The sequence below is a fragment of the Semicossyphus pulcher genome, unplaced genomic scaffold (genome assembly GCF_022749685.1).
Source record: "Semicossyphus pulcher isolate SPU_LCO1_2020_fin unplaced genomic scaffold, fSemPul1.0.p SCAF_40, whole genome shotgun sequence".
Classification (NCBI taxonomy): Eukaryota; Metazoa; Chordata; class Actinopteri; order Labriformes; family Labridae; genus Semicossyphus; species Semicossyphus pulcher.
Window position 1 is genome coordinate 746,122 of NW_027211716.1, and position 11,999 is coordinate 758,120.

The 11,999-nt window shown below is 43.3% G+C and overlaps 2 protein-coding genes across 2 annotated transcripts; one reads left to right on the forward strand and one right to left on the reverse strand.

The window, feature by feature from the left end:
- Nucleotides 1–723: 723 nt before the first annotated feature.
- rad51c (RAD51 paralog C) lies at nucleotides 724–8,907 on the reverse strand. The gene is made up of 4 exons (XM_069680731.1): nucleotides 8,747–8,907; nucleotides 2,943–3,171; nucleotides 2,275–2,491; nucleotides 724–1,280 (listed from the first exon to the last, which is right to left on the reverse strand). Exons 1-4 carry the CDS (start codon nucleotides 8,862–8,864, stop codon nucleotides 828–830), a joined length of 1,017 nt encoding a protein of 338 aa, XP_069536832.1. The 5' UTR covers nucleotides 8,865–8,907; the 3' UTR covers nucleotides 724–827.
- Nucleotides 8,908–9,189: 282 nt separating this feature from the next.
- On the forward strand, nucleotides 9,190–11,567 carry abt1 (activator of basal transcription 1). The gene is made up of 5 exons (XM_069680732.1): nucleotides 9,190–9,277; nucleotides 9,762–10,120; nucleotides 10,352–10,527; nucleotides 10,726–10,911; nucleotides 11,035–11,567. Exons 2-5 carry the CDS (start codon nucleotides 9,775–9,777, stop codon nucleotides 11,215–11,217), a joined length of 891 nt encoding a protein of 296 aa, XP_069536833.1. The 5' UTR covers nucleotides 9,190–9,277; nucleotides 9,762–9,774; the 3' UTR covers nucleotides 11,218–11,567.
- Nucleotides 11,568–11,999: the final 432 nt, after the last annotated feature.

Sequence of the window (11,999 nt, forward strand, 5' to 3'; positions counted from 1 at the left end):
ATCAGCACCACATACTGACTGTAACATCACTGCTCCATCATCAGCACCACACACTGACTGTAACATCACTGCTCCATCATCAGCACCACATACTGACTATAACATCACTGCTCCATCATCAGCACCACATCCTGACTGTAACATCACTGCTCCATCATCAGCACCACATACTGACTGTAACATCACTGCTCCATCATCAGCACCACATACTGACTATAAAATCACCTTTGTTACATTACATGTATTTATAACAGACTTATTCTCTCAGTCGTATCAAACAGACTTATAGAGAAAATCAAATAAATATAAAGTTTACTTTCATATTTTGTAAGTACAAAAGATCTTCATGCTTCAGTGCTGTGATCAGTCTCTGTTGTTGATGTTTATCAGTGAAGCTCGATGAACATCTTTCATCAATATACTTCAGAAAATCAGACGGTAAACAGGAAGTGTTTTACCGTTCTTTCTCTCCCTGCCCCCTTTCACAATCCGCTCACAGAGCTCCTGAATCAAGAGACCTGATTGGTCATTGGGTGGTGATTCCCACAGGTTGAGCTCTATACTGACTCTTACTAAACTTCAAAGTTAATTTATTGGACAGATAAATGAAGAATTAAATAATAATTGACCTCATCAACTGTTTTTCAAAATAAAAGTTTCGTCACTTTTTAAAGTTTAAATAAAAAAATAAAAGTTGAACTTGAAGAAGAAAATCCAGAAAAAGTATTTATTTATTAAACAAACTCAGCTCAGCCTCTGATTGGCTGACAGACTCTCAATCAGGAGCTGCTTTCTACCACGCTGGCAGCTGATTGGTCACTGTGTGTTCAAGGCGGTATGCGCTGCGGCAGTTCTGATTGGTTGGCATCTCTGAAGCCCTCAGAGGTGATCTGGTATTGGACGGTGGAGTCCATGTGACCAGGAGATTTAAAGATGGCCGCCAGCCGTCTTGGCCCTGCCCAGTGTAGGAGGAGCCTGATGGTTGGGGCGTGGCCCCAGCTCTCCCCAAGGGCGGGGACAAGCTGTGATTGGCTACCCTGCAGGCGTGTTGTCATCTGGTTGGTCACCACCACGGCCATGTTGTGGCTGGTTGCCATGCCGATGAGCTGCTGGGCGATGCCGTTGAGGAGGCGCGTCCTCTGCGACAGCTCGTCAAAGTGCTGCCGGAAGGGAAATGCCACACTGTCAATCACCAGGAGGCGGACCCTTTGATGTTCGGACAGAAAGTCAGGCAGCAGGTGGAGCTCAGCCAGCAGCTCCACGTAGTCATGGCAACGCACCTACGGGACAGAAGGCCAATCACAATCATTATTACTGATGACTTAACAGTAACAGCCGTCACCATGACGATCTGACATCACCTGCTGCAGGTGTTCTTAACTGATTGATCACCTGACTTCTCTAACTTCCTGTTTAAGTTCTTTACTTTGTGGGTGCTTCTCATTACATTCATTTGCACATCCTCACGACCTCTCTCCTCGACTGAACTGGAAATCCTTCCTCCTCCACCCTGATGGAGGAACTTCCAATGGAGGAGACGAGGATCGGGGAGAGAGGAGGCTCCAGGAGGAGCTCCGAGTGAGGATAGACAGGTGGATCCTACGCAGAAGTGTTTTAACCAAAGGTGTGACATAATTGGTGTGGAAGTCCACACAGATGTATTGACCCACATTACAACTACATTACTAGAAACAGGATAATTACATTACAAAGTGTTGTGGCACCACACAAAGCAGATGTAGGCCTGTTATCTTTTTATTTATCATTTACTTTACAATGAAATCAATAAAGTTGCAGCTCTGAGCCGATTAACGTAAATAAAAATAAATAAAAAAGCCTCAGTAATCATAACATTGATCTGTACATAAAGACGATTTAAAGGAAAATTTAATGATTCAAATAATTAACAGAAATGTTAACACTTACATTTGGCCAGGTTAAACAATTTACACATCTCAAAGAAAGGTTTTTTTATTTGTTAGACTTTTCTACCCGTCTGTCAAAGATATTTCAAGAAGCGGCTCTGTAAACACTCTTAAAGATTGGTCCGACAGCTGATACAGCTGAGCAGCATGTCATCAGTAAGATAGGTCGCCTAACGGTGTTGCTATTGACCCAAGAATTTCTCATTTGGCTGATTCCCCTCCTCAGTCCTTGCGTCTCTTCCTCGCATCTCTCTTTCAATTCCTCGCTGGGAGGAGCTAAGACGCGAGGAGACATATCACTGGATTGAAAAGAACCCCTCAGAGTGGGATGACGGCTGCTATTGGTTACCAGGAAAATGTTGGACAGGATACTTTCAACGCTGAGGGTTGTCATAGCAACTCGTTGTTCGTCGTCTTCAACCAATAAGGAGCAGTGTTGGACTGCGGCGGCGGCAATGTCGACAACTCTCTGAAGCAGGAAGCTGCCCTCAGTGTCGATGAAGACCACCTGACCTCCGACCCCCCCGAAACAGGAAGGGATCTGAACGTCCACGGCCAGCTGCAGGCTGCAATGATGTCATCAAAAACGTAACTGACACAAACACTATGCTGTAAGTAACAAATATTATTATATATATTATTATACATATTATTATCAACAACTGAATTTTCCCTCTGGGGATCAATGAAGTACTGTATTATCTTATCTTAATTTATTATCATCAGTGATGATTTGATCTTTAATTTATTTATTTTCTCTTTGAATCGAAATAAAAAAATGTTTATTTCCGGAGGAACTTTATTAGTCTGTTTATGCCGACAACATTATTTGACAAACAGCTAAAGCTAGCCTGACGGGTAGCCTGACAATTACCCTCACAGTTAGCCTCATGGGAGCAGGAGATCACATGAGCCAGTCAGGGAACTAACTAAAGGGAAATCACGAAAGTGTGTTTGCGTGTATAACTGTGTGTGTGTGTGTGTGTGTGTGCGTGTGTGGGTGCACGCCTGTCTGACCAAAGCTGTGTTTTTCCAACTCCTGGAGCTCCACAGATCTCGGTGGTTTTCCCAACAGGAAGCCCTCCTCCGAGTGCGGCGTCAAGCTGTGAGGAGAAGGTGACGATGCTCCTCAGCTCCTCCTCCTCCTTCTGCAGAAGCTCCAGAGCTGTGAGAGAAACTGCTCCTTCACCTGCTCCCCTCACAGCCTGCAGCACCTCCAGCGCCTCCTGCTGGGACAGACTGGCCCCTGTAGCAGAAACACATCAAGTGATGCAGAGACGTCACGTAACCCTAACCCAGAAGTAATCAAACATGATGATCCTGTCAAGTGCAGGGAGGACATTAAATCAATTTATTAAAGCTCTCTGAGGATTTTAGATTCAGAAACAGGTTTTAGATTAAACTAGGGCTGCAACAACTAATTGATTAAATCGATGATTAAAAATGTTGGCAATGAATTTCATCATCGACTAGTTGGGTCTCTGTAAACATGCACAGCATGCGCTGTGAAAACGTCACTGGGGGCAGCCAGCAAATGCCGCGGCGTGTGTAGATCACGTGGTGAATTACAGGAAGTTACACCGTCTCCGCTCTTCTCTGAGATAAACATTATTATTAACATGATGATGATAACATGATTATTTTTCAATGATGACTTTCCGTTTGTTGTGCAGTGCTGACGATGTGTCCGCCTCCGGTAGATTAGTGTCCGTTTACACGGACAAACGCAAGATTACGGTTTCTAACGTTCATTTAAAAACAAACGTAACGGACTGAAACTCCGCCTGTTTCCTCTCCTCTCTGTGATGGGCCCATAGCCGGGCCGCTGGTGAAGCAGCGGAGGACAGTATACCGTGGTAGTAAAGCTGTTAATGAGTTAACGCCACTGGTCAAGCTAATTTAACGCTAGCCCTTGATAAAGCTAATGCCCGGCTTCATTAAACATCACAACATGGAGAGAAAACTGGCGGAGAGTATTTCTGTCCGTCACGTTGTGTTTAAATTAACTTGTAATCGTGTGTCACTAAACTATCGCGGATAAGCTGAAGTTCGGTCGGACAGACACTGGAGTGTAACATGACGTTACGGAGTTTTTGAATACTTCATGCCGTTAGTCAGAGACAGACTAAAGTGAATCTTTCTTTTATTCACAACAGAAACTTGAGCAGTGTCTGATTAAATAAATTGGTTAGTTACATTTCCCTGTTACACTCAGCTCACGGCTGCATCCCCATGTCCTGTTTTATGGTAGTGGTCTGTCTGTACTTTACTTTTACATGTGAAATTACTCAGTAAATCAACAAGATATTAATTGAGTTACATAATTGATATATTAACATTGCATTGTACAAGAAAACAAGTTTATATATAATATATATATATATATATATATATATATATTTGTTTTGAATATAACGTTAATACTAAAATTAAGCTTTTTTTCTTTTAATCCGATTAATACGACTAATCGTAGAAATAATAGACAGATTAGTCGATTATCAAAATAGTTGTTTGTTGCAGCCCTAGATTAAACACATTCATGTTTAAGGTGAATTAAACTTTTGTTAAAAGCCGCCTCTTTGCTCACTCCTGAGTACAGAAATGTTGAAAACTGATTTTTGGACACTAAGTTGTATGAAATACTTGGTAGTCGTATAGTGGATGCAAAGCTATTAGCTTACTCACCCAGTCCCGGGATCGGGGTTCTGGCCGGTTCCAAATGTTGAATAAGTAGTTCCGGCGAGATGCCAGGGTCATAAAAACCAAAAAGTTTTACACTATGAAAACAACACGCAGGCAATGGTGATCCATTTTCCTCTGTACCTCCTCGAGTGCTTTCCTCGACTCCTCTCCTCGGGTCTTAGTCCCTCCCACCAGAGATGCGAGCGGAGGAGGCGAGGAAGAGGAAAGAGGAGAGAGGAGTCGGGGCAACAGACATTTAACAGCTGCTTCTCATATCTCTTATTTGATATATCCTTGCTCCTCGCTCGAACCGGAAGTACACTGAACAAAAGTATAAACGCAACACTTTCGTTTTTGCTCCCATTCTTCATGAGCTGAACTCAAAGATCGAAGACTTTTTCTATGAACACAAAAGGCCGATTTCTCTTTAAATCTGTGTTAGTGAGCACTCCTCCTTTGCCGAGATAATCCATCCACCTCACAGGTGTGGCATATCAAGATGCTGATCGAACAGCATGATTATTGCACAGGTGTGCCTTAGGCTGGCCACAATAAAAGGCCACTCTAAAATGTGCAGTTTTATCACACAGCACAATGCCTCAGATGTCGCAAGTTTTGAGGGAGCGTGCAGTCGGCATGCTGACTGCAGGAATGTCCACCAAAGCTGTTGCCCGTGAATTAAATGTTCATTTCTCTTCCATAAGCCGTCTCCAAAGGCGTTTCAGAGAATTTGGCAGTACATCCAACCGGCCTCACAACCGCAGACCATGTGTAACCAGCCCAGGACCTCCACATCCAGCACCTTCACCTCTAAGATCGTCTGAGACCAGCCACCCAGACAGCTGCTGCAACAATCGGTTTGCATTACCAAAGAATTTCTGCACAAACTGTCAGAAACCGTCTCAGGGAAGCTCATCTGCATGCTTGTCGTCCTCATCGGGGTCTCGACCTGACTGCAGTTCGTTGTCGTAACCGACTTGAGTGGGCGAATGCTCACATTCGATGGCGTCTGGCACTTTGGAGAGGTGTTCTCTTCACGGATGAATCCCGGTTTTCACTGTACAGGGCACACAGTTCTTGCATGGCCAGCAAACTCACCGGACATGTCATCCACTGAGCGTGTTTGGGATGCTCTGGATCGGCGTGTACGACAGCGTGTTCCAGTTCCTGCCAACATCCAGCAGCTTGGCAGCCATTGAAGAGGAGTGGACCAACATCCCACAGGCCACAATCAACAACCTGATCAACTCTATGTGAAGGAGATGTGATGCACTGTGTGAGGCAAATGGTGGTCACACCAGATACTGACTGGTTTTCTGACCCCCCCGGACCCCCCCAATACAGTAAAACTGCACATTTTAGAGTGGCCTTTTATTGTGGCCAGCCTAAGGCACACCTGTGAAATAATCATGCTGTCTAATCAGCATCTTGAAATGCCACACCTGTGAGGTGGATGGATTATCTCGGCAAAGGAGAAGTGCTCACTAACACAGATTTAGACAAATTTGTAAACAATATTAGAGAGAAATGGGCCTTTTGTGTACATAGAAAAAGTCTTCGAGATCTTTGAGTTCAGCTCATGAAAAATAGGAGCAAAAACAAAAGTGTTGCGTTTAAATTTTTGTGCAGTGTAGTTCCGGAGCCGCCGTATTGAGGATCGTCTCAAAGCTCTTATCGCTGCTTGGAGGAGCGAGGAGCGAGGAGTGAGGAGAGAGGAGGGAGTTCCGAGGAGCGATAAGCGAGGATACACGAGAGCAGCCTCCACAGAAGTCTTTTACTGGCCGACACGCCCCCTTATTACAGATCAGTTAGTGATTGGACGCTGCAGCAGATCGGACTGATGTGAAACTTCACAACATCACCGGAGTTTCATATTGCAGAGAGGAAGAAGCTGACCTTAAAACAGACTTTACAGGGCGCCTTGAAACCGACTATAAACAACGTCGGTATAATGAGTTGGTATTTGACAAGCTGAGATCGTTTAGAACGAAATATTGATCATAACTTGTCGTAAAATATATAAAATGCAGTGAATAACTGAAGATTTGATTTGTTTTCTGAGTCAACATCTGAGTAAAAATCATCTAAAAATCAAAAGAAGCAAAAACAGATTCATTTCTATTAAATTGAATAGAAACAAATACCTCTCGTCATAATCAGTTATTCCCCTGCTAACTTTTATTACACATGAATGAATGAATTCAGAGGGAGCAGGAGAGTCTCTCTGTCAGCAGGTAACACAACGTGTGAGCGTGATCATCAGTGAGGTCGGGTTTGATCAGCGGGACGTGATTTCTATTTATCCTGAAACTTTGAGCCTAATCAATAATGTTCATAGTGCAGCAGGAACACAGATTGCAGCCTGTTCTTCATGTGCAGGTGTTTGTTACACAGGTAACAGGTTACAGAGAGGAAACACTGTTACTGTTTTATTAGAATACAGAACACATGTGTGCACACACATTATGCCATTATGTATATATAAATTTCAAAAAGTAACGGCTGCTTTTATACTTGTCAGAAATGATGAGGACCAAATAAATGATCATTTGTCTTATCTGAGTGCTCTCGGCAGTGGTGGTGGAAAATCTACAAATGATGACTTTGACACAGATTTGTCTTTTGATTATTTAATTATAAAAGACTTTTGCGTAGTAAGAGCAGCACAGAGACTAACAGCTCAAACACACGTGACACAGGCTGAATGAATGAGGACGTGAATGAGGGTTTTATATTCTAGAGGGAGGAGACAGAGCCAAACTCTGAGTCTCCTGAAGAAAACCTGCTCCCGACCAGGTGATGTTCACAGACACAGTTACCATAGTAACCAACTCAGAGCTGAAGTTACCTCTCTTTCTGAAACGGCAAACCTGAGGTTCCCTAATTTCAGGGTTAAACTAAACCCGCTTTCTGAAACGGGCCCCTGCTGTGCCTTGTGCGTAAATGTTTGTTTATATGTTTATATATTAAAAAAGACAAACTTTTATTTAACCGTTTAAATTAACCAATTAAAATTGTTAAGTGACGGTTAATGGTTAACTGGTTGCAGTGCACATCCCTACAACTTATGAATACAAAAACAACACATACATTTGAGTCGTCCTGCTCCCGCCGTGGTTTCTATATTCCAGCTGTGTTTCACGCCTCTAAATACGTCAAGGGTGCCGAAAAGACCTCCGCAAAGGATACACTGGTGTATACTCGCTCATAGCTCCTCCGGCAAGCCTCCCCGATCCTCGATCCTCTCTCCTCGAGATGCATTTTATGAATTGAGACATCCTTCAAGATGGCGTGCTGACATCAATTTCCGGGTCACAGCCAGGGGGACCGAGGACCAAGGAGACGAGGAGGCACAAAATAGAGTAATGATAAAGGCTAAACGGCTGATGGATCAGGTCAGCCGAGAGACCGGCCTGCCGCGGGTGGAGTAATACTGGATTTGTCAGATAAGAAAATAGTGCCAAAAAAAGACGCAGTATATGAAATCCTAGGACAGTGTTTTTATGTTGAAAATGGATCACCATTGCCTGTGTGTTTTTGTAGGGTAAAACGTTTGGAACCGGCCAGAATTCAGAACTCCGACCAAGGGACTCAGTGAGTAACCTAATAGCTTTGCATCCACTACTCTACTAGCAAGTATTTTATACAACTTTGTGTCCAAAAATCCAAACTATCCCTTTAAGAGCCATTCTGTGTCCACATGAACATTGCAACATTAAATAGATAATAACAGATGTCCACAATGTTTTACCACCAAATGTTTATGTTCAACAATAATCCAATTATCTTAATTACAGCTATTCTAGACAGATTTCTGTTTCTGATATTAAAACATGTTATTTTGAGGCTTTTTGTTTTACTTAAATAACAGAATCAGAACACCAATGATTCATAGCAGATCATTTTCCGTCTGTTCGAAATGTTGTTAATGTCAGCACATAAAACATTAAACTACCAATAGCGTTTGGTGCAGACAGTGGAAAGTAATGTTGAAAATACACAATAATAGTATTTTACATTAGTGTTATTATAACGATGACTAGAAAGACATTTTGCATTTAGTTCAGTGATTAGCCATCACCTTTAAATTGGAGTTTTTTTGAACGGAGTTTGGTGAAGGTGTGTTATCTGTGTGTTACCTGTGCTGAGTTGTGGCGGTTTGAGGTGCAGCAGGTCTGCGGTGAACCGGAAACCAGCGCTGACCAGTTTAACTTTCACAAAGGGATTCAGAGGCAGACTGGACACTGGTCTCTGCATCTTTACTGCTTACTGCTAACGTTAGCTTCACTTCAAAACATCCCGCCATGACAGGTATCCCAGCATGCCTTTCATCTCTGCTCAGCGTTAAACACGTTGAAAAATCAAGTATACTTCCGGTTTGACTTTTCAACCTTGCTGAAACCTAATGCTCTTTATACAAAGCCAATCGTTAAAAACCTCACACTTAATTAAAAGAATAAGTTTAAATTTGAATTTGAAAATGTCCCTGCTGACAGCGCTTCAATTAAATCTGTTTTTTTTTCTGATGTGGCGGACAAGTCGTACTTTGAAGGCGCAGCCAGGATGTTAGCTCCTGACGTCATTAAGACGCGACAGAACTTACGCACGAGAACGAGAGCAGCGTCGTTGTTTTAATTTGTGCTGATGAAGATTTTCAAGTAAAACTGGAGGTAAGTTTTAATTTGAAACGTTTTAATGTGAAAGAAAGAGATCCGGAAGTGATTCTGTCTGTACAAAGACATTTAATTATGTTTCCTCTTTCGAGCTGCTGTTTGTTTTTGAGTGTGTGTACAGTGAGAGTGATGTGTGAGTGTGTTCACATACCACACAAACAGTTCATTGACTAGACCTGATTATTGATTGATCGTTTACTGATTAATAATCGGATAGAATCGATAAAAGAACTTTAACCAGATCAAGATTTTGAAACTGTCAAACCTGCAGAGATTCTCGCGTAGGCTCAGAGTAAAGAACACACAAACACACACACACACACACACACACACACACACACACACACATTAAACCCTCAGCTTTCTAGTAAAAATCTGTGAATGCAGCAGTTAACAGTCTGGAACATTCACACAGCGTGAGTTCATGTGTGAAAAACTCTTTTCTTCCTCAGCATGAATCTATTCATGTTTCTGTTTGTAGTGATCTGCAGAGGATGGAGAGAAGACAGGAAGAGGAGGAGGAGAGGAAGACTACAGCTCAGAGAGGGGAGGAGGAGGTGGAAGAGACAACAACAGCTGGTGCAGAGAGAGGGGGTGATGAAGATGAAGAACAGAAAGACCAAGGTGGAGATGATGAAGATGTCGATTGTGGTCATGACACTGCCAGGATGAAAGAGAGCCCTAAAAAGAGAGGTGTTCAAGACACTTCCTCTTCAGTCAGGAAGTATGTTCCTGGTATCATCTACCTGGGTCACATTCCTCCGAGGCTCCGCCCCAAACACCTGAGGAACCTGCTGTCGGTGTATGGAGAAATCGGACGCATATTCCTTCAACCTGAAGGTAGTACGCACATATTGCACATAATGTACGAGTACGCACATATACAGATACATGTAAATACTATTGCAGTACTTATACACACTGACCAAACACCAGACTGTTTCATAAAGGAGGCTCTTCTCGTGAAAAGTCTGGGATCAACCTACACACTGAACCAGGATAAGTTTATAAACAATGTGTTGTTTACTCTGTCCATGTTTCCCTTTCTCCACTTGTCTCCTCTGTCCTCAGACGGGCAGGTGAGGAAGAGGAAGAGGAGGTCGGGGTTGAGGAGGTGTGACTTCACTGAAGGGTGGGTGGAGTTTACCGACAAACGAGTCGCCAAGAAAGTTGCAGCATCTTTGCACAACACGCCGATGGGAACCAGGAAACGCCAACGCTTCACGTCCGACCTGTGGTCCATCAAGGTGAGTCCGCCCTGCAACATTACTGCCAAACCTTTCACATCAAAGTAACACCTGTGATATCACAGCCCTGTTTGTCTGCCTGTAGTACCTGCACAGGTTCCAGTGGACTTACCTGTCTGTCTGCCTGTAGTACTTGCACAGGTTCCAGTGGACTCACCTGTCTGTCTTTCACCTGTCTGTCTGTCTGCCCGCCCTTAGTACCTGCACAGGTTCCAGTGGACTCACCTGAGCGAGCGTTTGGCGTACGAGCAGACAGTTTTGCAGCAGAGACTCAGGACTGAAGTGTCTCAGGCGAAGCGGGAGACAAACTTCTACCTGAACAATGTGGAGCGGAGTGCTCATCTGGACAACATGAGGAGGAAGAGGCGGAGAGATGGACAACAGGTAAACTCACCTGAATATATCAGAATCAGAAATACTACATTTCACGGGGGGAAATTCAGGATACCTGCCCTTCTGGTAAAGTCACAGTGACAGTTACTGTAAAACTTTATTTGTTGTTGTCAGGTGGACGACAAGATGTGGGACTTTACGCAGCGTCAGACAGAGGACGAGATCCAGATGAAGAAGAAGAAGAAGAAGGACTTTGTTACCCAGAAGCACCTGGACAAGGCCCACCTCCTTCAGCAGAAGAGCCAGTCAAACGTATCACTGCTGGCTAAGATTTTCAACTCCAAAAATTCAGAGTGACGGGAGAGAGAGAATTGATTGGCCGTTTGACTAATATGGAAACAGGAAGCAGATTGTGACACGCCCACCTTCACGACCCAATCACAGGACAGGTCTAGGCCGGAGGTGGAGCCTTCTGAATTCTCTACTCCTGTACCTGTACAGTCTTTTTTTCCACTATTGTCTTTTTGTGAACAAGTTGCTAACAATAATTTAATAGTTAAGTGGACTGACCTTTGACCTTGTCAGGGCACAGTCTGACTTACCTGTACAGGTGTTGAACTTTCATGATGTCAAAACATATAAATCTTTAAATCTCTGTATAAAATGTTTTAAATAAATCTCATTTATGTGACTGAATTACAGCTGTGCTTTATCACCCCCCACCTATCCATCAGACACACCTGTTTCACCTGAGTCACACAGGTGACTCCTCCTAGCGTCTCAGCTCCTTGCTGAACAAAGACATCGGCTGTGTTTGAAATGCCATACTATACAAGCAGTACGTCCTGATGTGGCAAAAATGTAGTATGCAGTGTGCAAACAAAAGCAAAATGTGCAGTATGCCGAAAGTTTAACAAAAATCTTCAGTATGCATTGGATCAGTCTACCTCGCTGACTGTATCCCACACTGCAAAGCGCTGAAATTGTCACTATGGTAGTTGAAATGGCAGCAGAAGGGGCCGCTATAGCTAAAGAAGCAGCTTTTTGCTATTGGTGGGCTATTTTTTACTTTCCAAAACCCCAAAAATGGCGCCTGGTTTTAGCATGCTGCAAAATAAATGTGAACAGCTCCATACTAC

Excerpts from the sequence above, each read along its gene's own strand:
- abt1 (XM_069680732.1), top strand. The coding sequence starts at position 9,775 with ATGGAGAGAAGACAGGAAGAGGAGGAGGAGAGGAAGACTACAGCTCAG. Across the intron at positions 10,121-10,351 it reads CATATTCCTTCAACCTGAAG|ACGGGCAGGTGAGGAAGAGG; the intron begins GTAGTACGCACA and ends CTCTGTCCTCAG. Across the intron at positions 10,528-10,725 it reads CCGACCTGTGGTCCATCAAG|TACCTGCACAGGTTCCAGTG; the intron begins GTGAGTCCGCCC and ends GCCCGCCCTTAG.
- rad51c (XM_069680731.1), bottom strand. The coding sequence starts at position 8,864 with ATGCAGAGACCAGTGTCCAGTCTGCCTCTGAATCCCTTTGTGAAAGTT. Across the intron at positions 3,172-8,746 it reads ACCGCCACAACTCAGCACAG|GGGCCAGTCTGTCCCAGCAG; the intron begins GTAACACACAGA and ends TTTCTGCTACAG. Across the intron at positions 2,492-2,942 it reads GTTGGAAAAACACAGCTTTG|CCTGCAGCTGGCCGTGGACG; the intron begins GTCAGACAGGCG and ends ACATCATTGCAG.